The 23,360-nt window shown below is 37.7% G+C and overlaps 1 protein-coding gene across 5 annotated transcripts in view; it reads left to right on the plus strand.

Annotated features, from left to right (window-relative positions):
- Positions 1-23,014, plus strand: part of ATP6V1C1 (ATPase H+ transporting V1 subunit C1) — a 42,077-nt gene extending 19,063 nt beyond the window's left edge. For all 5 annotated transcript variants that reach the window (XM_060287030.1, XM_030863062.2, XM_030863061.2 and 2 more), the window contains 10 exons: positions 1,318-1,403; positions 4,245-4,339; positions 5,895-5,986; positions 7,171-7,269; positions 9,197-9,265; positions 13,463-13,555; positions 13,643-13,736; positions 15,398-15,495; positions 16,702-16,828; positions 18,616-23,014. In XM_060287030.1, coding sequence (XP_060143013.1) covers positions 1,318-1,403; positions 4,245-4,339; positions 5,895-5,986; positions 7,171-7,269; positions 9,197-9,265; positions 13,463-13,555; positions 13,643-13,736; positions 15,398-15,495; positions 16,702-16,828; positions 18,616-18,711 — 949 coding nt within the window. In that variant the 3' untranslated portion in view covers positions 18,712-23,014. The remainder of the gene's footprint in view (positions 1-1,317; positions 1,404-4,244; positions 4,340-5,894; positions 5,987-7,170; positions 7,270-9,196; positions 9,266-13,462; positions 13,556-13,642; positions 13,737-15,397; positions 15,496-16,701; positions 16,829-18,615) is intronic.
- The last annotated feature ends 346 nt before the right edge of the window (positions 23,015-23,360 follow it).

Genomic DNA, 23,360 nt, shown 5'->3' on the forward strand with positions numbered 1-23,360 from the left:
CATTCACATTTTGTCCTTCTGTTGCTTCTTTCTGGCCTTTATTGGTTCATGTTGCAGGAGTTTCTTAATTTGTCTTCCAGTTTACACTCCCTGTTGTTGAGCACAAAGTCATTGGAGTAATTGTCCGAAGTCCTGTTTTGACCATATTACACCTCTTCCTAAAGGCTGACATCAGAGGCAATCTACCTGCAGTCTGGCCCCAGCTGGCCGTCCTAGCACAACCTCCTTTCTCCTGAGCACGACACTCCCGGCAGTCTGGACCCCTCATCATTCGTTGCTTTTCTTATCTCTCTGGATCTTGACTCCTATGATGCCCTGTGGCAAGAATATACATTCTTCCCACCTAATCAGCCTTTCAAAACCATTCCTGTCCTTCATTGCCCTGCGCCTGATCCGTTATGCTTTTTTGATTACAGTAGCTGGAAGTGAAGTCTTTTTCCTTTATGCGTTTCTGTCTGTAGCCTGGTCATCTCAGCTGGCGCTCACCACAGATGGCTTTGTATTTAGTCATCCGTCTTTTTTGGTATCTTTCCATTTTGATTTTAAGCAATGGGAAGCTAGATTTTTGGCGTATACTTTTGTATCCCACCCACGGCCCAGAGGCAGACAAGGAATGGGGGAAAGAACAACAGACTCCAGAGTCAAGACACCACGTTTTTAGTCACAGCTCTGCTGGGAACTGGTTTTGTGACTTTTGGGGCTAAGTCACTTACTCTCTTCATACCTGGGGGTGTCTTTATTTATAAAGTGAAGGGATTGAGAAGGTGATATGCAGATGCCTCAGTAGTTTTGGCACCATGGTTTCCCCTTTAGATTGTTTTTCTCAAATAGTAGATGCTCAATAAATAGTTAATGAATAAGTAGTGTAGGACCGCATTCTTCATTGTTACCATTGCTTGTATTCTATTGCCTGTGGGATCCCTTTTGTCCTAAGGGGAAGGACATAACTGGTGAATGAAAGCTCCTGCTTCCCCCTTTGTTTTTGCAGTGCAGTGAGATCTGTTGCCCAGTTTTTCAGCTTATTCTTGTTAGCTTTCCACTACTTTCTTTCTGGACTTGGTAAACATATTGCATGTGGTCTCCTTAAAACTACAGTTACTCAGTTGAGTTTGACATATGTAATAAGATCTCCGTGCTTTTTGTCCTTAAAACATTATTTTAGAAGTTAGGACCCATTTGTTCTATATTATACAGATAGTGTAATTGGAACAAATAGAGTCAAATTCGTGTCTTTATGTAATGTGTTCATTGTATAGTATGGAATTTAGGTTGTTTTCCTGAAAGTGATTGTTGATTTTTTTTTTTTTTTCTCCCAAGGGTGGTTAAGAAAGTGGCTCAGTATATGGCTGACGTATTGGAGGATAGTAAAGATAAAGTTCAGGAGAATTTGTTGGCCAATGGAGGTAAGCTAATGTTTCATGATTTGCAATTTATTTCTATAAAGTGAACGACTTAAAAAAGGTTTATAGGTAAGGATATTAAATACAATAGAAAGCCATTAAAATAGAATGATTACTACTGAATTTGGTGATATTGCCAGTTACATTCTTTCCTCTGAAACACAACCTCTCATAAGACAATCCTACATAATATATAATATAGTTTATGATATGGATCTTCCAAAAGCAATATTATAAAGATTTACCTTAGTTCTTTCCAGAATCTATTTGTCAACTCCCATTAACAACTGTGTTTCCAAGTTATGTCTCTCAGCATTGTTCCAGTTGAATACTTGTTTTCTCTGGCTTTTTGTATTTAATAGCATCCAACTGCCAAATCCTTACAATAAAAATTATTAATTTTATTGCAGAGTAATGCCTCCTCCCTTCAGATTTGAATGTGACATTTCTTTAGTACCCATAGAAATAGTCTACCACTGACCTCTCCATAGCTAGAAACTAGTATTTACGTAGAGTTTGCTTTATGTAATAATGGCTTTATAAAGATGGTTTCAACCGCATTGTTGTCATTTATACTTGGATTTGTTGTTTTCTCCTGAAATATCACTTTAGCACTTGCTTCATTTTTAATTAGGCTGATCTTTAGTGATATGTCATTATAATAAGAAACAACCCTTTCCTTTCTTTCTGTCCTATATTGCCTACTGTGATAAATAAAGGTCACTGATGTGACTTGGTTAAATTAACGTTTGTTAAGTAAAGCCCTGGGGTGTCATGGGTTGGTGAGCCATGGTTCAACAAAAAACCACAAGGGAAAGAGAAATAGAGAAGTTTATTACTCACAGGTCCTGGAGGAGGGGGGCAAGGCAGGGAGGTCAAGACGGGGTGCTGGCAGAGGGAGAGCGGCGGGACCTGGGGCACATGCCTTTATTAGGGTCCGTGGGTGGAGTGCTTTGAGGTTCCCAAGCCAAGTCCAGGTTGGTCGATTCAAACCAAAAAGGAGGGTTTCGGTTAACTTCGAGGGGGTCTTATCTAAAGGGTACACTAGCAGGGGAGGCCCTGGGCAGCAGCAGAGAGCGCTTATCGTAGGGTCATATCAGAGAAATCATATCAGGAGCTTACATCTACTTGTGATTGCAGGCTGTTATCTAGTATAACTTCTAGGCCCCTGTAGGCCACTTGGCCACACAGAAATGGATGCTGAGGCAGCAGTATGGGGATTTGGCTAAACTCTCAGCAGTCACTGTATTTTAAATCCAGTGTCTCTCTAATCTCATTTCTTCTCCTTGCAAATAATAGATGCTCAGAAGTACTTAATCAGTAAAAAAAAAAATTTTTAGTAGTTTATTTTTACTCTTTGCTAATAATAGCGATCCTGAGCTGCTTACTGTGTCTGTTAACGTGCGGCTGGGGGCAGGATGAAAGTTAGGTGTGTTAACAACTTAGTTGCCTTCACTGGTCTCTAGGTACCTGATGAACTAGGGCGGTCAGTCTGCGAGGCCGAATGGGGGATGACAGTCTAGGGGGCATTGCATCCAAAACTGCTTTTGGAGATACCATCTATGTTGTTGACTCGCTGGTATTATGTAGGGAGAAGTTGAGGAGAGAAGATATTTTGGTATGAATTACTTTTGCCAGTTAACCATAATTGACATTTGGTTTCCCTGACCTTGGTCCCATCAGACTTGAGGAGTAAAGTCATCTTGACTACCACACTTCCAGGGAATTAGTGGTTGAGTGTCTCTTTGGCTCCGCATTTCTTTTTTTTTTTTTTTTTTGCGGTACGCCGGCCTCTCACTGTTGTGGTCTCTCCCGTTGTGGAGCACAGGCTCTGGACGTGCAGGCTCAGCGACCATGGCTCACGGGCCCAGCCGCTCCGCGGCATGTGGGATCTTCCCGGACCGGGGCACGAACCCGCGTCCCGTGCATCGTCAGGCGGACTCTCAACCGCTGTGCCACCAGGGAAGCTCTGCATTTCTTATTCTTGTCATTTGAAAGTGCAAAGGTCCATGTTTTGAAGATTACTGAAATATAGACTCCTAGAAACAGTCATCACAGAGTTTTAACAGACAAGTTCATTTTCAGTTTGTTTGGGTAAGTTGCAAAGAAAGAACATACTTTTGTCAGATTCTACTTATTGAGGAGACAGTTTGAAGTAGGGTTTTTTTTTAATGTATTATTTTTTAAATTATTTTATTTTATTTATTTTTGGCTGTGTTGGGTCTTTGTTGCTGCGCGTGGGCTTTCTCTAGTTGCGGCAAGCGGGGGCAACTCTTCATTGCGGTGCGTGGGCTTCTCATTGCTGTGGATTCTTTGGTTGCAGAGCGCGGGCTCTAGGCGCACGGGCTCAGTAGTTGCGGCGCGTGGGCTCAGTAGTTGTGGCATGCAGGCTCTAGAGCACAGGCTCCACGGCATGTGGGATCTTCCTGGACCAGGGCTCGAACCCGTGTCCCCTGCATTGGCAGGTGGATTCTTAACCACTGTGCCACCAGGGAATCCCCTGAAGTAAATTCTTAATCTTTTTGTGTCTCTTTCTTCTACATATGAGGCATATCATGGGTATGTACATATTCCATTTATTAAATCATCAGATTAGAAAGGAACATTTTAATATATATTAAATTTTGAGTAAGGAGAAGAGATCCAATCAGATTACAAGGTAAAAATTTTGATTAATCCATGTTAATACAGTTCCACATTTACTTAACCAGGACTCTTCACAAATGATGACATCTTTACTGATTTTCTTAATGCCAGTTTCAGCACTAAAACCTATTACTGTGTAGCAAACTATAAAAAATTCTATTGCTTCTCCTCAGTAATTAATTTCTTCCCTTATTTCAGTTGACTTGGTTACTTATATAACAAGGTTTCAATGGGACATGGCTAAATATCCAATCAAGCAGTCCCTGAAAAATATTTCTGAAATAATTGCCAAGGTAAGATAAAAAATGATACAGGTAGGACACATTGATTTATAGTGGCTTTATTTATTTTATAAGTATTTAGCTATTAAATACTCTAATTTAGGTTTTGACAGGGCAGCTTAATTATATGTGACTTACTACAGTTTTACTAAAAAAAAAGGTGTCAAAAAAGGATAACACTTTCATGTGTACATTATCCAAATTGTGTAGTTTATTTAGGTAGTTAAGTTAAATGTTGCATCAACAATGTTTGAATAAGAAAAGTAACTTTAAAATTTTATAGTTATTTATATAAATTTGAAGCATAATTGAGATCACATAGAACAGGAAGTTGGAATAGATTAGAGATTTATGAATCATTCAGATGTATGATAATGGTAACTTAAGTATGTTTATGTACAGTACTGATTCAGATTAAACTTTATGGGTTCTCTGACACCTTCCCTTCTGATGTTCGGTATTGATTCTCTACCCAGAAAAATTGCCCGTATTCTTGTACCACATGATTTTATGTACAGTTTCAGGGAGCCCACAGGTGTTAAAGCCCATCCATGAATTCACTGAATTAAGAGCTCCTTTTATGTTTCAAAGTCCTTGAGCTTGAGAGAAAAATGTAAAAGTCTTACCTGAAACTATAATGAGGCAGTAGACAAGGACCTATTAATTGTGTGACAACATTTCTATGACCTGGCTAGGATGAAAAGTATGGTTTAAATCATCTGGACAGACTTCCTTGGCTCCCACTGGCTTTATTTGTACGTTGTGCTCTATGGTTAAATGTAAATGAATAGCATATCAAGGATTTTAACTCAAGTCATCATATAATTTAATGAAAATGAGTAGTCAGATAATATAAAGTGGTGCTCTTACTATGAGCCTTGTTTTCTTTTGATCCTTATCAAGGATTTAGTCGTCGTCTTCCTGATACTATTATAGTCGAGGAAAGAGGCTCAGAGAGGTGAAATAGTTTACCCCAGTGCCACACAGCTGGTGATGGTAGAGCTGAGTTGAAATTAGTTCCTCAAACGTTAAATCTACTGCTTTGTGTTTTCTCCCTAAGTTGTTAGTAGTTTTACTCATCTTTTTGAAAAATCAGCTTGTGTAACATGTATAAATAAATTCAAACATAATTTTAATTTTATTGCAAAAATATTTTGTGGAAGAGTTGTGGTGTTATGAACAGCAAAACTCTATGTGATTTAGTTCCTTTGGAAATTAATCCTTGAAACTTGTATTTTAAAGTCTTTTAATTAGTTATCTCTGTAACCAGTGGCATAGATTCCATTTACGTGGTTTAAGAAGTAATATAGTAACAATAATTAAAATACATGTAGATTAAAACATTATCCTTAATAGAAAAGATTATATGAAAATTACCATAGTTATTAAAAATGAAGTAGGTTTGTTTTTTAATGACCTTTAAAGGCATGCTTTTAAAATAATAGAATATTTTTACATCAGGAACTAGTGGTGTTTTGTTTTTTAAAGTTTAAGCACAGCTACTTTGATTGTATTAGCAGAGGCAGGTTTAGGAAAATTTTCCCTTTTTCTCTTTTTCTCTTTAAAGGGAGTGACTCAGATTGACAATGACCTGAAATCTCGAGCATCCGCATATAACAACCTGAAAGGGAATCTTCAGAATTTGGAACGAAAGAATGCGTAAGCATATCAAGTATATGTAAATAATTAAAAATTGGGAGGGACTTCCCTGGAGGTCCAGTAGTTAAGAATCTGTGCTTCCACTGCAGGGGGTGCAGGTTCAATCCTGGGCGGGGAACTAAGATTCCGTGTGCCTCATGGCACAGCCAAAAAAAAAAAAAAAAGAATTGGGGACGTACTCTAGCATACACTGAATGAACTATTGTTAGGGGTTAGTAAGTTCCACTTTGTGCTGTTTCTATAATCAAAATGGTGTTTTTTTCACTTCATGGAGAAAAGCTCACTAATTCAGGCTAGTCAAAACAGATGTGAGGCTGATTTATTATACTCGTTTCATACATAATACTTGTGAGTTGGGTCCTGGTTTATCCCTTTATCCATCTGGTTTTTCACTGAAAATTATCTAAAGTTAATTGTTTTAAATCAAATGATAGTTTAATTACATAGCAATTATCTGCTGCTTAAAAGAATTCTATAGAAGAATCCTTTTGTAATGTAATACTCCTTCTTTAATTTTTCTGTTTTCCAAGTTTTGATTTTTTACATATTAGGTTTTCTTAAAATAGACCACTTTTGTTTTGGTTAATATCACTGTAGTATGACTACTACAAGTGTAGCTTTAAGCACTTAACTCTTCCAGTTATGCATTCATATCCCAGAGAGAAAGTTGGTTGGATACTGTCAGTGGTGCAAACAGGGCAAGTCATTTTCACTGTGAAATGTACTAGGAGACCAAATGAAGACTGTGTTAAAAGAGTTGATTATTGGGTTAACTAACCAAAATTGATACCCAGGAAGAGGGAGGAAAATCAAAGGTTGTGCTTAGATGATATGATTTCATAATTATGATGAGGTAGACTTTAATTGATACCTAATGAATAACACTTTCTCAGTTAAGATACTATATATGTAATCAAGAGAAGAGCTGAGTTATAATAATTAAAGCAAACACAAAGGGAGACACTAGAGGCAAGTTCTGATAAAATGTTTGCATTTCTTCGGGTTTGGATGTGGGAAATATTTAGCTAAATTTTGACTTCTTATAAAATAAAATGTTAACTCAGGCTAATCCCTCTCTTGAGATGTATATATAGTATATGTGACTATAATTAGCCTGCTGTTTCTTTACTTGTGTTCTGGAAGCACATAATTATCAGCCTAATGATTTTTTTCTTATTTCTCAGAGGAAGTTTGCTAACTAGAAGTCTAGCAGAAATTGTGAAGAAGGATGACTTTGTTCTTGACTCAGAGTATCTCGTCACATTACTGGTCGTGGTTCCCAAGTATGTCTTTTTATTACAGAAGGTTTTTACCTGTTAAAATACAAGAAAAATATTAGTGTCTGATATTGTAATTTGAAGTTTTCCATAAACCCAAGTGTAAAGGGAGTATCACCTTGTCATTTGCTCTGTCAACCAACATGTACTCGTATGGCACATACAGTAGAATTTAGTTCATAACCTGGTAATAGAGCTGTCAATTATAAATTGATATTCCAGATCAAAATTTGCTTAGTACAGTTGGCCCATTAAAAAATTAAATAATGCTAAATTATTGGACTTAAAAGAAATATTGTTCTTAGAGTTTTCAAAACAGGGAGCTATTTCTTTTTCTGAAAAATATTTGATGATTGGTTAGGATGAATTAAGCCCTCTTGAGAAGCAAAGGATGGATTAGATAAAAGCTTGGCATATTTTTTCTGCAAAGGGCCAGATAGTAAGTATTTTACCCTTTGCAAGGCATATGGTCTCTGATACAACTACTCAGTTCTGCCACTTCAACTTTGTGGTTGTAGCTGAAAGCGGTCACACACAGTATGTACATGAATGAACATGGCTGTGTGTCAGTAGAAATTTATTTACAAAAACAGGTGTACAGGTTATGGGTGTAGTTTGCTGGGTTAGACTATCCTTTGAAATCTCCTTTAGATTAGGCCTTCTGTTTTAATTAATATTTGGTAATCTTGGTAAAATGAAACCTTTGGAAGATTAGAACTGTCTGTGTGTGTCTGTGTGTGTGTGTGTGTGTGTGTGTGTGTGTGTGTGTGAGAGAGAGAGAGAGAGAGAGAGAGAGAGAGAGAGAGAGAGGGAGGGGGAGAGGGAGAGGGAGAGAGGGAAAGAGACACTGTTAATGGTTTCACTTCTGACTTACACTAAAATCTCACTATCAGGGAATCTTCAGGGGATCCAAACTGGGATGGGAGATTTGGGGACTCTTCAGAGCATTATTCATAAAATCTTTCTTTGCTGTGCTCTCCATTTTTGTCTGGTTAGGAAACTGGGAATATTAGAAAATGATGCCTACTGGAAAGGGGTGGGAAAGGACCTCCATTGAATTTCAGTGGCTACAGTATTACCTGACTTCTGCCTTTTACCTCTTACTGCAGAATACTAGAACAGTATTTCTAAAAAATTTCTCTGTCTTTGTGTTTTTATACTTATACAGGAAAATAACCTTTGCCCAGATAAAAGATTTGTCTCATGCAACCTTTATTTAAAATTTGTGTTTAAGACCAGAAGTTTTCATAGTTTTCTGTGCACTGTACTTGAAACCTCGGATAGGACCTAGGATACCTTGTATAATGGATTATTCACTATCCTGGCTATAGATACTACAATTCTTTATTTTGTACTGCATATATAATCATCTCTCGCCACACCCACAAAAGCCAGTGGTGTCTAGAAAGGTTGTTGCACAGTGATCTGTGGCAGCTTGGTTTACTGTCACTTTGTTTACTCAGCACTTCCTGGTACTCTGTGCTTTTGGTAAATGTGGTTTTACCCAGCTGTTCATAATAGTCACTGAATAGAAATGTTAGTGATTTCAGCATGGCTTCTCTCTCTCTTTCTTTCGTTTTTTTCTTTTTTTGGTGAGGTAATAATGTATATCAACCCTAAAGTTTGAAAGTAATTTAGATTCTGTATTTTGCTTTGCTTCCTTTCCAAACTTAGTTCTAGAATGTGCCTCTTTTGCAGTAGTTACTGGATGTAAGAGATGGTGAGCTGTATTTCCTGCTTTACCACTCAGTGTATTTGAAATTCATTCTTTGTACAAAACTTGATTTTGTCGTTGTTGTTGTTAAATAGATTTGAGGTATACCTATTATAGTTGGATTTCCTATTTGTCTCATAATTTTTTCTCTTTCTGGGCTCGGCAGGAAGGTAGGACTTGTTTTTCTCTTCCAGTAACTTAATTGTATCTTTTCTGCAGGTTAAACCACAATGACTGGATTAAGCAGTACGAAACATTAGCTGAAATGGTAGTTCCAAGGTCTAGCAAGTAAGTAGTAGTCTTTGTAAAGCCTGTTTCTTTCGTAGAATTCCTTTGGTAGTTTGGATGTTGGAATAGGAGATATCTTTATCTTTCCTTTGTGGTAAATTTTACAGTTTTGGAGCCATCATTTTCACCTTAAAAATGAGTGAGTTATATTAACTCTAGCTACTGTAGACCTGGAAGGGCCTTTGTATAGTCTGATCAACCCACTCATGTTTATAGATGTAGAAGTTTGAGGCCACAGAGGTGACGTGGTTTGCCCAGAGTCACACATCTCATTAGTGACAGAGCTGTAACTAGAACCCAGATCTCTGGTGTGGTACTTTTTCTGCTGTGCTACCCTCTCAAAATTCTTCCTTCAATATTTATTGTATACCTACTGTGTGTCTATATTTCCTCATTTATCTTGCAAAGGAAGTGTACCAAGATGGCTACTAGGGTACTCTGTTGATCTGCAAATATTTACCATCACTTTCCAGTACGCATAGATTCTACTGAGTCTGTACTTTCCTTTAAAAAAAAAAAAAACTTTTATTAAGCAATTTTAAACTTATGGATTAATATTCACTGTCTAATTTGATATGTACAGCAATTCCATGAAGTAGTTTTGGCAGTTATACTTTTTCTCATAGATGAAGAAATACAAATGCAGAAGAGTCAAGTCATTGCCTAAAGTGTATATGGCTGTATAAGTGTGCAGTGGCAAAGTTAGGACTAAAACTCAGGTCTTTTAACTCCAAGTCCTACACTCTTGACACTACATAGCATGTCATTTTTTCCTGCATTCTGCCATTCTACACAAGATATTCTTCAAGAAAATATTAAGTACAGTGTATATGCACCCCCAAAGAATTGTTTTGTATATACATATATATCCCTCAGTGTGTATATATATATATACCGTCAGCATGGTGAAAGAAGGGTCTAGGAGGTAGTAAAGAAGTGGTGTTAGTAAGGCCAGGCCCATGAAATATTTTCTTTTCCAGTTTCATTGTGTCATATGGGAGGTAGCTTAGTATAATGGAAAGAGTCCTGGACCCAGGGATCTGAGTTCTATTGCTGGTTCTGCTACCAACTTGCTATGTGACCTGCGGTAAGTCTTTTAACTTCTCTGGGCCTCATTTTCTTTGTAAAATGAGCATCACACCTTCCCTGTACACATTATGAGGCTCTTTTAAGGCTTGATAAGATAATAAGGTAGAAGGTAATATGATTATTGTAGTTTCACAAATGTTGATTTTTTGAGAATGAAACCACAAACCTGTGCTCATTGTGAATTTTTTTCCCATTTGGGGGGAATACTTTCCATTCACACTGGCCCTTCACGTGGTAAACTGAAGATTGAGGTTGTGTCTTAATGCTGGTTTTCCTCAGAAGCTATTTATCCTGACAGATGACACCTTCTTAGACCTTTGTGCTCTGGAGACCGTAAAAGTCACAGAGGTTGTCTTTATGTTTGGGGGCAGGGAGAGGAGGAGAGTAAGGACCCAGTGCACACAGAATGTCCTCCCACCCTGTGGTGTGTGAGCCTAGTCCAGGGGAGTGGTGTGTAGGCCCAGGTTTATTTGGAAAGAAGGACTTTAGAAATATTACTTCAGACTTACATCTTTTGAAAAATCACTTCGGTAGTTAAAAGGAAAAAAATTTCAGATGCCAACAGTTCAGTATAGGCAATACCTGTCTTCTGAATGACCCCTGTGTGCTCACTGACCACCTGAGAGTCCCCAGCCCTTCCTCACCCAGTGAAAACATCTGTTCACCTATTTATCAGTCTAAAGACTTTTGGAATCATTGATTTGAAAAGTTATTTAAATTTAGTCATTGAGAACAATGCAGTAGCTCAGCCAGCACCTGAAGAGGATGCTTAGTTCACATGGGGCAGACAGGTTTTAGTGGGTTAGTCTGGAATTTTGTACTTCTGTTTAGGAAAGATCTCTATGACTTGATGTTGGATTTTTCCCTTATCATAATAACTAACATTTTTGAGTGATTACTATGTGCTGGTCATTGTTCTAAGTGCTTTATTTTAAAGTGAATTACAAGTAGTAATACTGTCACTTGTTGCTTTTTGGCACAATACCTGAGTGGTTACTCTTGGAAGCAGTGAAGATGAAAGTGGACTTTTGAGGAAGAAGAATGGATTGAAAAAAACATCTTTAAACCTGAAAGAAATAATTTCACCTAAAAAACACACAAAATCTAGCTATTTGCAAAATATTCTACATAAATCTTGAAAGATTGGACCATGTGAAATATTGCCATCATTGGGTGGTTAAGTGCAGGGATGTGTATAAATGCCAAGTCAGAGTTAAAGGCCAAAGAAGCTGAGAGGCTGAGTTCTGCTTCTTTCTGTTGGAAAAACTGTTCAGAAAGAGGTGCTTCTCACTTGTACTTTCAGAATTACCACTTAGCTTTTTGTCTGTCTACTTTTGCTTGTTAAGATAATCCGGTTGGGTTACGTCACTGGTTGACTTCGGCCTTTTCTCTGTTGTTGGAAAAACAGCACCACAAACTGATTGGTGCTTCACAGAAGCTTTTGTTCAGGGAGCTAGAGTTCCAGATGAACCAGAGGATCCTAGCGAGGAAGGCCTAGAAAAAAACACTAGCCATTGTTCAAAGAAACGTTTCTTTTGTGTTTTGGAGCAGGGGTTGCAAAGATAACTTTTACAAAGAAAAGCAGGAAAGATGCCTTGGCAATGAAGTGGGTAGGTTGATTGGGGAGCAGAGCAGATGGCAGGACCGAGTCTTAGGAGAGAGGTAAGAAGTCAGAAGCAGCAGGAAGAGCTAGTAGGCTCCAGAAGCACTGCCACGCCCATGGGAGACTGAAAATGCCGTGAGGCAGCCGAAAAGCATTGACCTTTCGTTTCCTCTCGGCCTGGTTTTGTGTGTGAGGAGCTAGTGTTACTGTTTCTACACAGCAGTAGAACTAAACGAAGAGAGTGAGTTTGGAGACCCAGCCTGCAGCTCACAGACTGTCATCTCCACTTGATTTCTGTAGCTGTTCCCTTGGCCTCACCCTCAATCTCTAGAAAGGCTTTACGGCTGGCATCTTAAACTGTAACCCAACTCTTGAACCTGAGCCTTCTTTCCATCTTTTTCACTGTCACGGAACCTGCTGTTTGACGTTGTCCACATCTCTGGTCCCCACCCCTTTGTTTGCATGGACCTTCAAAACAGCAAAGTACTAAAGTTAAAAAGATCAGTTAAGGTTAAGATAAGTTTAAAAGGTGAATATGATAGTGGTGGAATATTGTTAGGATCTGAGATAGCCTGTCAAGTTGGATTTGGCTTTGTTTTGTTTTCTTAACAAATTTATTTATTTATTTTTGGCTGCGTTGGGTCTTCGTTGCTGTGTGTGGCTTCTCTAGTTGCGGCGAACGGGGGCTACTCTTCGTTGCGGTGCGTGGGCTTCTCTTGTTGCGGAGCACGGGCTCTAGAACGCAGGCTCAGTAGTTGTGGCGCATGGGCTTAGTTGCTCCATGGCATGTGGGATCTTCCCAGACCAGGGATCGAACCCATGTCTCCTGCATTGGCAGGTGGATTCTTAACCACTGGGCCACCAGAGAAGTCCCTTGGCTTTGTTTAGATCCCAATCAGTTTGCACATAACTGTCAGTTGTGGCAAACCTGAGGGTCATTAAAGGTTTGTTATCGAGTTCTGTCCACTTTGTAGCTACCTTGCTTTAGATCTGATGGGCACTGGGAAGAAGAACGCAGGATAATAGTTTTAAGAGGGCACAAGTTAAAAGGGGTGGGCCCGGACTCATGGGTCAGGGCTGGGCTGGAGAGAGGAAGAGAGATTTCAGTCACCAGAAGAGAAGAGGGTGCTTAGCAAGGAAGTAAGGAGATTCTGGAAACCAGCCAGGTGCTGGATGATTTTTCCTCAGCTGGCCTAGTGCTGATAGAGATGGAAAAGCATGATTCTTGAGTTTGGATGCTTTACTTGATTTAATGTTTAATTTTGTTGGTTAGGAAGGAATGCACTAGGGGGCTGTTAAGGCACCGTAAATAAAAACATCATAAACACTGAGTGTCTTCAGTGTGGAGGCAGTACAGATGAAAAGCACTGAAGTGGTTTGGGAAGGGCTGCTGTACCCTACTGTCTGTTCCTCCTCTTCCTGCCCCTGTTTCTGAATTCTGCCCTCAATATGAACGTGAGCAATAAATACAAAGCTTTAAGTGGACTTGGTCTTTCTCTCTCTAGTGTTCTCTCAGAGGACCAAGACAGTTACCTGTGTAATGTCACCTTGTTTAGGAAGGCAGTTGATGACTTCAGACACAAAGCCAGGGAAAACAAGTAAGATTATTATTTTTTATTTTTTAATTTGTTAGATCACCTATACATGGTGTGGACAATTTTGGTTTTTTTCCCCCCCCAATTTAGATTCATCGTTCGTGACTTCCAGTATAATGAAGAGGAGATGAAAGCAGACAAAGAAGAAATGAACAGGCTTTCTACCGACAAGAAAAAGCAATTTGTATGCGTTTTTAATACTTAGTAATACTATCAGTGTTAAGCAGAAGAAAAAGTGGGACTGCTTTTCTTTAATTTAAAAGAAAACAAAACTTTTCTGATTTTGCTTTTGAGACATTTGATTCTAGCTTTTTTTCCTACTAAATAATCAAAATAAGTTTTCTCTAAGCAACCTGAGATCTGTGAATCCTTATCTTAAAATATATTATCTTAAAATTAACCCCCCTTAAGTCCATATCAGAAATTAATTTTAAATGCAGTGTTTTAATTAATACCCATATAGTGAGGGGTTATTTTAGTTAAGTAGTAGTTCTCTCTCTTCAGTAAGAAATTTCATTTTTTGAGGCAGATTTTTTTAATGCTGCGTGCAGTCTTTTATTGGAGGAATTTGTATTTAAACCATTGGTGAGTTAGTATGTTCTAGGCACAGTGGAGAACAGGGATGGAATTGTGAGTGAAAGATGGTGTTGACTTTCTTGCCATCTCAAGTGCAGGATTATTGTGAAGACTAAAGATTGTATGGAAGGGGAAACATGATGAGTGAAAATGTATTTCTCTTGTAATGCAAGAGGAAATAAAAGCACATTCCATTTAAAGTTATTTCCAAGTACTTTATGAACTATTGCATCTCAGTTGGGAGAAAACTAACCCTAACCAAGTAATGTCAAATAAAACCAACTTGTTGGGGAGTTCCAGATCACTTTTAAAGAACAGATATTTTAACCAAAGACTTTCACCTTGTTGTATTATCCTTTTTTTGTAAATTGATTGTTACATCCAAATGAGCCTAATAATGTTATCTAAATAACTATTAGCTGAACTGATCATGTGTGTCTTTTAAGTATGGAGAGGTGGTAATAAGTTATTTGTCATTTGTTTCTTTAAAGAAGTGTTTTTATTTAGAAGTACTGAATAACTAAATTCAGAAAGAATATATACTACATAATAGAACCATTAAAAATTTAGAACATGATGAACAGATTTTAGGGATCTAGATCAACCCCCTGATTTTACAGATGAGAAAACTAACACCTAGGGATATTAAATGACTTACTACATAGCTATTTTTCGTTATTCCTGAGAAGTTGTGTGTAATTGAATTCTATTTTAAATGTATAAAATGTTTAAGAGTATTGGATAGTAAATTTAGATTTTTATATTTTCAAACCTGTAGAAGGAAACTTCTATATTCTGTGTCACTTCAAATGACTTTCATTAAAACATAGGCCTTTTTGGGATTTCCCTGGTGCTCCAGTGGTTAGGACTCTGCACTTCCACTGCAAGGGGCGTGGGTTCGATCCCTGGTCAGGGAACTAAGATCCTACAAGCCACGTGGTGTGGCCAAAAAACAGAAAGAAAATAATAATAATAATTATATATATATATATATATATACCTTTTTCTGTGTAGTGAATAGATTCAATGGATTTTTGTATCTACTGAGGTTACAGAGTAGTGGCTTAATCTTTTCATCTAATTTAAGGTAAAGTATCCAAGATAATGAGAATAATGAAACATTTTTAAAGTGAATTATAATGTGATTTAATGCTCCTAAAGATTCTTACTGGATAGTTGCTCCTTTAAAAATACTTGATTTATCTAATTTCTAACTGCCATTTTCAGGACAAATTTTTGGTGATTTTTTTTTTTTCTCTCTTTCTCTAGGGACCACTTGTACGGTGGCTGAAAGTGAATTTCAGTGAGGCGTTTATTGCGTGGATTCATGTAAAAGCGTTGAGGGTTTTTGTTGAGTCTGTTTTGAGGTAAAGGAAGTTAATTGAGAAACTTGGAACTAAAGAATTTATAGATCCCTTTACATTGGACCTCTTTATTAAAACACACAGTCTACTAATAGGAAATTGATTTGGAGAAACCAAAGGGCCAGTCGTGAGGGAGAGATTGTCAGTGTCATACTGCTTATTACGTGCATGTTGGTCTTGTCCCTTAATACCGGGTTTAAAGAAAGAGATCACGCTGCTGTGCTCTCTGATTCTTTTCTTATTATGTACTTAAGTTAAATGTAAATTATGAAATATTAGCCAGTGTTTGTTTAAAAGAAGATCATTCACATATTTTATATGTAGTTTGGTACGCAGTATACCTAACGATGCCTTATTTGAAGTCCTCATTTCAGTTAACCTAAAATATTTTTTTATCTTGAGGTACTTAAAATCTCAATCATCTTGTGATCCTCTGTACATGTTGCTCATATTAGAAATATATCAAAATGTTTATCTGCAGTCATGCTCACTATTTGTAAATTTCTTTGAATTTTCATAGTAGATATGGGTAGTAATCTCATGTTGTTTATTATCATGAAAGCCCTCCGTGTTCTTGGGTTCCGAATCCATGGATTCAACCAACCGTGGGTTGAAAATATTCGAAAAAGAAACTCCAGAAAGTTCCAAAAGGCAAAACTTGAATTTACTGAGCACTAGCAACGATTTACATAGCATTTGCATTTTACTTACAACTAATTACATAGCATTTACATTGTATTATAAGTAATCTAGAGATGATTTTAAAGTATACTGGAGAATATGTGTAGGTTATATGCAAACACTACACCATTTTATTTAAGGGACCTGAGCATCCGTGGATTTTGGTATCCATAGGGGTCCTGGAGCCAATTCCCTGCAGATACCTAGAGACACTGTACTAAGTTTACATATTACCACTGTCTGCTGAGGGTATTCATAGATTACCTTAAAAATTGAAGAGTAATTAAAAGTAATTCCTAGTAGACAGTTGGCTCTCATCCTAAAGAAAGATTTCTAATGGACATTGAGGACCAGAGAAGGTTTGAGTTTCTGTGTATATTAGTTGAACTTGTAAACATGGTCATTAAAGTGAGGTACTCTTTCCCCATTAACTGTGATTAAAGAAGAGTATGAGAGTATTTGCTTTAAAAAGAAAATCTCTGCATATGTTTGCTTGTGTTACATCCTGTATTTCTGCTTATTTATAAGGTATGGCTTGCCAGTGAACTTCCAAGCAATGCTCCTTCAGCCCAATAAGAAAACAATGAAGAAACTAAGAGAAGTATTATATGAATTGTATAAACATCTAGATAGCAGTGCAGCAGCTATTATTGATGTAAGTATTTATTAGACAACCTGGTAGAAGAGGAACTGGATGAATTTCAGAAAAAATTATTGGAAGAAGATAAGAGGTTATTTAACCTTTTGAAAGTTGCTTTAAGATTCTCAATTTGTTAGTAATTAATTTACCTGATAGCTTAGCAAATAATTTACCTTGTTTACCCCATTTTACTAGTTGCTTCTTGGTATTTCTAAAAGCCAGTTGTTATCTTGCTGTAGATCCGATGTTTTTTGTGTTTTGGGTTTTTTTTTTTGGCTGTACGTGGGCCTCTCACAGATCCGATGTTTATAGCTGCAGAAATACACACACAACCAGTGATACTAGTTATTTACAAAAGTTATAAATTGCAGAGAGCAAGAAAATAAGTAGTCATTGTAACTTTATTTGGTAGAAGTAGTGGAGTCAATAGATGAGCATTTTAAAGGGAACTATCATTTCTCTAAAATGGTATGTGTTTATGTGTTCTTTTTAAACAGAAAGATACAAATAGTATGTGTGCTTTTCGTTGTTGCTGTTGTTTAAAATTGTAATAGGCTTTTATGTTTTTGATTTCCAATATCTTGCTGATTTTTTTCTCTTTAGTTTAGGACGGCAATATTTCACATGTGCATTAGTTAGAACCCATGAAAAAAATCAGGGTTTCTTGATAGAAGAAAATGCAGGAAATGACTCTGCATTTTGTAGAGTTGATAATATGTGAAGTCTAACTGTTCGATACATAATTTCCTACCAGTAAATTCTTACAACATGCATATGTAATAAGTGGTATCTGTAAAAATCACACTTGGTTTATTTTTATCCAGCGTTTTATAAGCCATGTGTCTCCTAAACTCAGTACACCAAGCCTGAGATTAAAGAAGTAATTTTATACAGTATGCATAAGAAAGGATGGTGGGGTGATGCTTAAACACACACAGGCTTTGAGGGCAGAGAGTGCTTCAATCTGGCTTTACTACTCAATCTGTTTCCTAGGGCAAGTCAGCCTTTATTTATTTATTTATTTTTAAAGATTTATTTATTATTTATTTATTTTTAAAATTTTATTTTTGGCTGCATCAGGTCTTAGTTGTGGCATGTGAGATCTTCCTTGAGGCATGCAGGATCTTTCGTTGTGGCACGCGGATTTTCTCTTCTCTAGTTGTGGCGCGAAGGCTCCAGGGCCTGTGAGCTCAGTAGTTGTGACACACGGGCTTAGTTGCTCCGTGGCATGTGGGATCCTTAGTTCGAGGATCGAACTCGCATCCTCTGCATTGTAAGGTGGATTCTTTACCACTGGACCACCAGGGAGGTCTCAAGTCAGCCTTTCAGAGATTGTTTTCTCATTTGCAAAATGGAGTTAGCAATGCCAAACTCAGATTAAATTAGCAAAAATGTATAAACTTAGCCCAGAGTAGATGTTCATTAGGAAGGTACAGGTATACCTTGTTTTGCTGTGCTTCACTTTATTGAAATTTACAGATAATGCACTTTTCAATTTACAGATTGAAGGTTTGTGGCAACCCTGCATTGTCAGATGATGGTTTGCATTTTTTAGCAATAAAGTATTTTTGAATTAAGGTGTATGTACATTGTTTTTCAAGACATAATGCTGTTGCACACTTAATAGACTGTAGTATAGTGTAAACATAACATTTATATGCACTGGGAAACCGCTCGCTTTACTGTGGTGGTCTGGAACAGAACCTGCAATATCTCCAAGGTATGCCTATGAATGGTAATACTTTTTTTCTTGTTTAATTTCTTTAAGTACTTAGTTGAATAATCATCTGATTTTTCAATAGGCTCCTATGGATATTCCAGGCTTAAACCTGAGTCAACAGGAATATTACCCCTATGTGTACTACAAGATCGATTGCAACTTGCTGGAATTCAAGTAAAATGAGCCCCCCAGATAGCCCTGCCCTCATGTCGGTGTCGGTGTTTGCTAACAGATGTAGGTTGTAGTATGGCTGTACTTTTAACTCTCTCTTACCCCTTGCTTGCTTCTCACCCCCTTTCCTATTCGCGTTCTCTCGTAGTGGTCCATTTGTCAACATTTTGTTTTTAAAAGGAAACTATATGTCTTGTTTCTTTTTATTGATCAGGTCTGTAAATGTGTACTAAAAAAAAAAATCAGAGTTTATTTATAAACAGAATAGTTTATTTAAAAAGAAGGTCTTACTTCATCGGTATTGTGGTATGCATTAATTCCATTTGTTGCTGTTGTGACAGAAGCCTTGTGTACAAGGGAATGGTGTAAACAGTTATACCATTTTGTTCACTGTATTTAGTAAACATAATTGTTTAATAGTTATTGAATCGTGATGTAAAGAAATGTGACAATATTCAGGTATGTGCTTTCTGAATGTTTCAAATTACAATCTGTGAGCACTTGACACCCACAGGAGAGAATAAAATTACCTGTGCAAAGGTGGATTGTGGTGTGTGTAACTTCCAAAGATTACGGTTCAAGTTTGAAGATTATTTTTGAACACATGGTGGGTATTTATATTTGGACGCTAGACTTTCAGGTCTCTCAATTAGGAGGTAGGGCCAATTTTTGAATAAAGTGTAGTAGAACTCTGCAGTTTTAGTCATTTGTTTTGTCTAAGTATTTTACATGTTTCCTTTTTAAGATTGTTAATTTTGCCTTCATCTTGACATTGATGTCATTTCTGATGTAGTCTGAAAAGAGGCATTGCTAACCTTACAAACCTCTGAAATGAGACTTAGGTTAGCATCCCAAGTGAGCTTTTAGAAGAGGATTTTGTGGCAGTGCTCCCCTTCCTGTGTCCTCCCAGTCTTGTAAATGGGAGAAAGAAATTTAGGTTTTAAGGGCATTTCTAAACTACCGTATTCCATCTAGAAAATTAGCCTCTCAAATCCGTTTTATTTCAAAATTGTATACTGTTATGTCAAAAGTAATTGTTAACTTCAAACAAATCCAGACTTCTATGAAGTAAAACATGAGAGACGAGCCCTCTTAGCCCCTAAGTTTTTTCTTCGCAAGGAAGTTACAGAGTTTTTCAGGCCTTCTCCTGTATCTCTACAACATATATATCCACACAGTTTATTTTTAAATAAAAATAGGATCATATCACACATATTCTGTCACTTGCTTTTTTTGCTTACTAGTATAGCCAGGGTATCTTGTCAGTGTGTCTAGAGCTACCTCATTCTTTTAACTGGCTACAGTGGTTTTCTATCATGTATTTGTGTCACAGTGTAGCTAACTGGATGGATATTCACCTTGTTTTTGGTTTTGCTCTTACAACCGCTGATGCGGTAAACATCCTTGTCTTTGTTTATTCGTAGTAGTATTTCTGTAAGAAAGAGCCTGGAAGTAGGGTTGGTAGGTCATAGGGTATATATATTTAAAGTTTTGACATAACTGCCAAGTTATTGTCAGAATTCTCAGTTCAAGACATGATTGGAATGCAGTTTTATTTTCAGTTTTTCTTTGGATAAGAGGAAGCTGAAAAGTTTTGGTTTTCATGTCAGCAAATTCTGGTTTTGTCTTCTTTTGCAAGTGTTCTTTGAGTCTTAGTGTTTGTAAAACGGGTATAATCTCTGTCATGGGGGGATGTGTTTTGATGATTAAAAGATTGTTAGGCCCACACGATGACTGGAAGGTTTTCCTTAGTCTTTAGTATTATTGTGATAGGAGTAGGTGGGGATTGTGTCAGGTTTAAAATTCCAGCATATGTTTGGAACTATGGGACTTTGATTATCATTTCTCTCTGGGATACAGAGCAGCTGCGTGAGTAGCTCTGCAGCCAGACCCCAGCTCTGCTACCAGTTAGCCCTGTGGTCTCAGCGCTCGCGCCCTCCTTGGTAGAATGGGGTAGGTAGAGTGCCCACCTCATAGTCTGTCGGGTTGAGTATCCAACGGCCCATCCAGTGCTTGGAGTGGTGCACGAGGAGAGCTTGATTCACGGGCGGACGGTCCTAGAAGAGGGCCAGTAGCTCCTTTTCCACTTGTGTTTAACCTGGGAATTTCAAGGCGTGAGTCATTGTGGAGTCTGAAGGTTAGAAAGAAGTAGTGATGTGTGTGTGTGTGCGCGCGTGTGTGTGTGCGTGTGTGTGTGTGGTGGGGTAAGGAATACAGTCTGTGTCTGTAGCGCAGCGTTAAAGCAGTTTGAGAGTCTCCGAGCTGCAGTCTGTGTTGATGGCAGCTGTCATTTCTGGGAGGGCCTGCTCCTGTTGCTTGCCTTGCTTTGTTTGCTCTGGAGTCTGCTGATTCTCCTCTAGGATGGAGCTCAGGTAACTCTGAGAGTCATTAAACATTTATCGAGTGTCTGACAGAGACCATTCTGCTGGTGCTCTCACACCCATTACCTCCTCCCTCCCCCATGGTGTTGGTGCTGGGAGGACCAGCAGTCCCCGTGGCACTAGGCGAGGCTTAGGGTCAAAGAAGTTTAAGTGATTTCTTCATTAAAACTTGAGTTGGAGTCAGAATTTGAACCTAAGATTTCCGATTGCTGGGCTCTTTCCTTCCTGTCGTCCCTCCCATCTTTACTAGGCGCTGAACAAGTGAGGCAAACATATTCCTTAACCTTAGTCCAAGACAGACAGTGATGTAGAAAAGGCATGGGGTGTGGGTCATCAGATACCGAATTGTGTCACTGTTTGTCCCAGAACATTTTGTTAGTGAGCGGTGATGATGTGTCCAGGTATTCCGTGCTAGTTTCTGTAGACTATGTTATTCAACCTAGAAGATTTTCCTACATGCTGGAGTTGCTCTTAAACAGGCATCGTGTGTTCTGGGTAGAGCACACTCCATGCAGCTTTTTGAATGAGCACATATCAAGTAGTACCTTTAAAGTAATACTTTGTATGTAACGAACACTCGGCAGACGTGAACTTTTCCTTGCTCTCACTTTAAAATTAAATAGTCCCAAGTGTTGGAAATAAAAGAAATTGATCTAGATATGAGCTTATTCTCCTTCATTCTTGGCTGCCTCTTTAAAAAAAAAAAAAGACGAAATTAAGGTAACATGCACAAGGTTAAAAACCATATACACAAATATTATGAAACAGCTTATAATGAAAACCTTGCTGACCTTTAGAAAAAAATGTGGTTATTGTTTCCTGTTAACATCAGTAAGAGATGGTTTGTCCTAGAAAGTCTGTAATAGTATTATGTTCTAGAGGAAACGTGTTGAAAACTTTCCTAATTTAGTTCTTGTCTCTAAATTGAAGTTTACCCATTTCTGTAATATAAACTTATTTATGGTTTTTATTTTTCTAGCATAAATAGCTTTAGATTAATATATGAATGTAATTCTAGCTTTTTTTAAAAGTAATAATGACACATCAGAACTATTTTATTTACTGGTGGATTATCCTTAGAATATTCTTAGATCCGAGCCCAATGACTTGTGAGAGAAAGAGAAAACAGAATAAAACCATGGAAGTGATTAGCAGTAGAGAATACCCCCTGGGATTGTTTAGCTAGAGAAGAAAATGAAACTGAGGAGAAACAGGACAACACGCTTCATACCAAGAATGATCAAAATACTGGGAGATGAAAAAAGTTTACAAGTCCTGTTTGTGTTTGCTTGAAGCAAAAGGCAGTCAGCAAACACAAACAGTACATTTCCTGACAGTTGCTCAGTATTGAAATTGATTATATCCACAGTAGTTCTTTACTTGCAGAATTTAAGAAAAATGCAAATTCATTGCTAAACTGTATAGAGCTGTGGTTTACATTCTTGAGTACATCTGAGGAATACTGTATAAGAACAAACACCCAGGAGGCTCAGATGCTAGTGTCAGCCAATTGCAATCTGAGACTGCCTTTTAAAGATCCTTCTTCCTGCCTCCCGCCCCCATATGGGGTTGCTGACTTAGAATTTGTGAGCATCTTGATGTCTTATTCAGATAGTGATTCTTCTCTATTTCACACGGACCACACTTAATAGGATCATCATGGATAAGTCAATTTTTCCTACCCTGTCACCGAAAGAAGCATCCTACATCATTGATCAGTAGAACCAGAAAGTTCTGCCTTGGCTGGAACTGACCAATGTAGGTGTCCTTTATCCCTGCAAGGCCATAGAATATCAAGTTGAAATTTGCAAAAGCCATCTAAAATGATCAAAGTCACATTTTTATCTTTTAATTGAAAACCCACCTTGGGTGTGATTTATCACTGCCTATAAAGTATAAAAGCACAACCATAACAGAGTTTTTTTTTTTCTTCAGGTTTTTATTATCTGTTTTATGCATATTAGTGTATACATGTCAATCCCAATCTCCCAGTTCATCCCATCACCCCCATCCCTCCCCCCACTTTCCCTCCTTGGTGTCCATACATTTGTTCCTTACATCTGTGTCTCTATTTCTGCCTTGCAAACCGGTTCATCTGTACCGTTTTTCTAGATTCCACATATATGCGTTAATATATGGTATTTGTTTTTCTGTTTCTGACTTACTTCACTCTGTATAACAGTCTCTGGGTCCATCCACGTCTACAAATGACCCAATTTCGTTCCTTTTTATGGCTGGGTAATATTCCATTGTATATATGCACCACATCTTTATC

This window comes from Globicephala melas, chromosome 17, assembly GCF_963455315.2.
Source record: "Globicephala melas chromosome 17, mGloMel1.2, whole genome shotgun sequence".
Lineage (NCBI taxonomy): Eukaryota > Metazoa > Chordata > Mammalia > Artiodactyla > Delphinidae > Globicephala > Globicephala melas.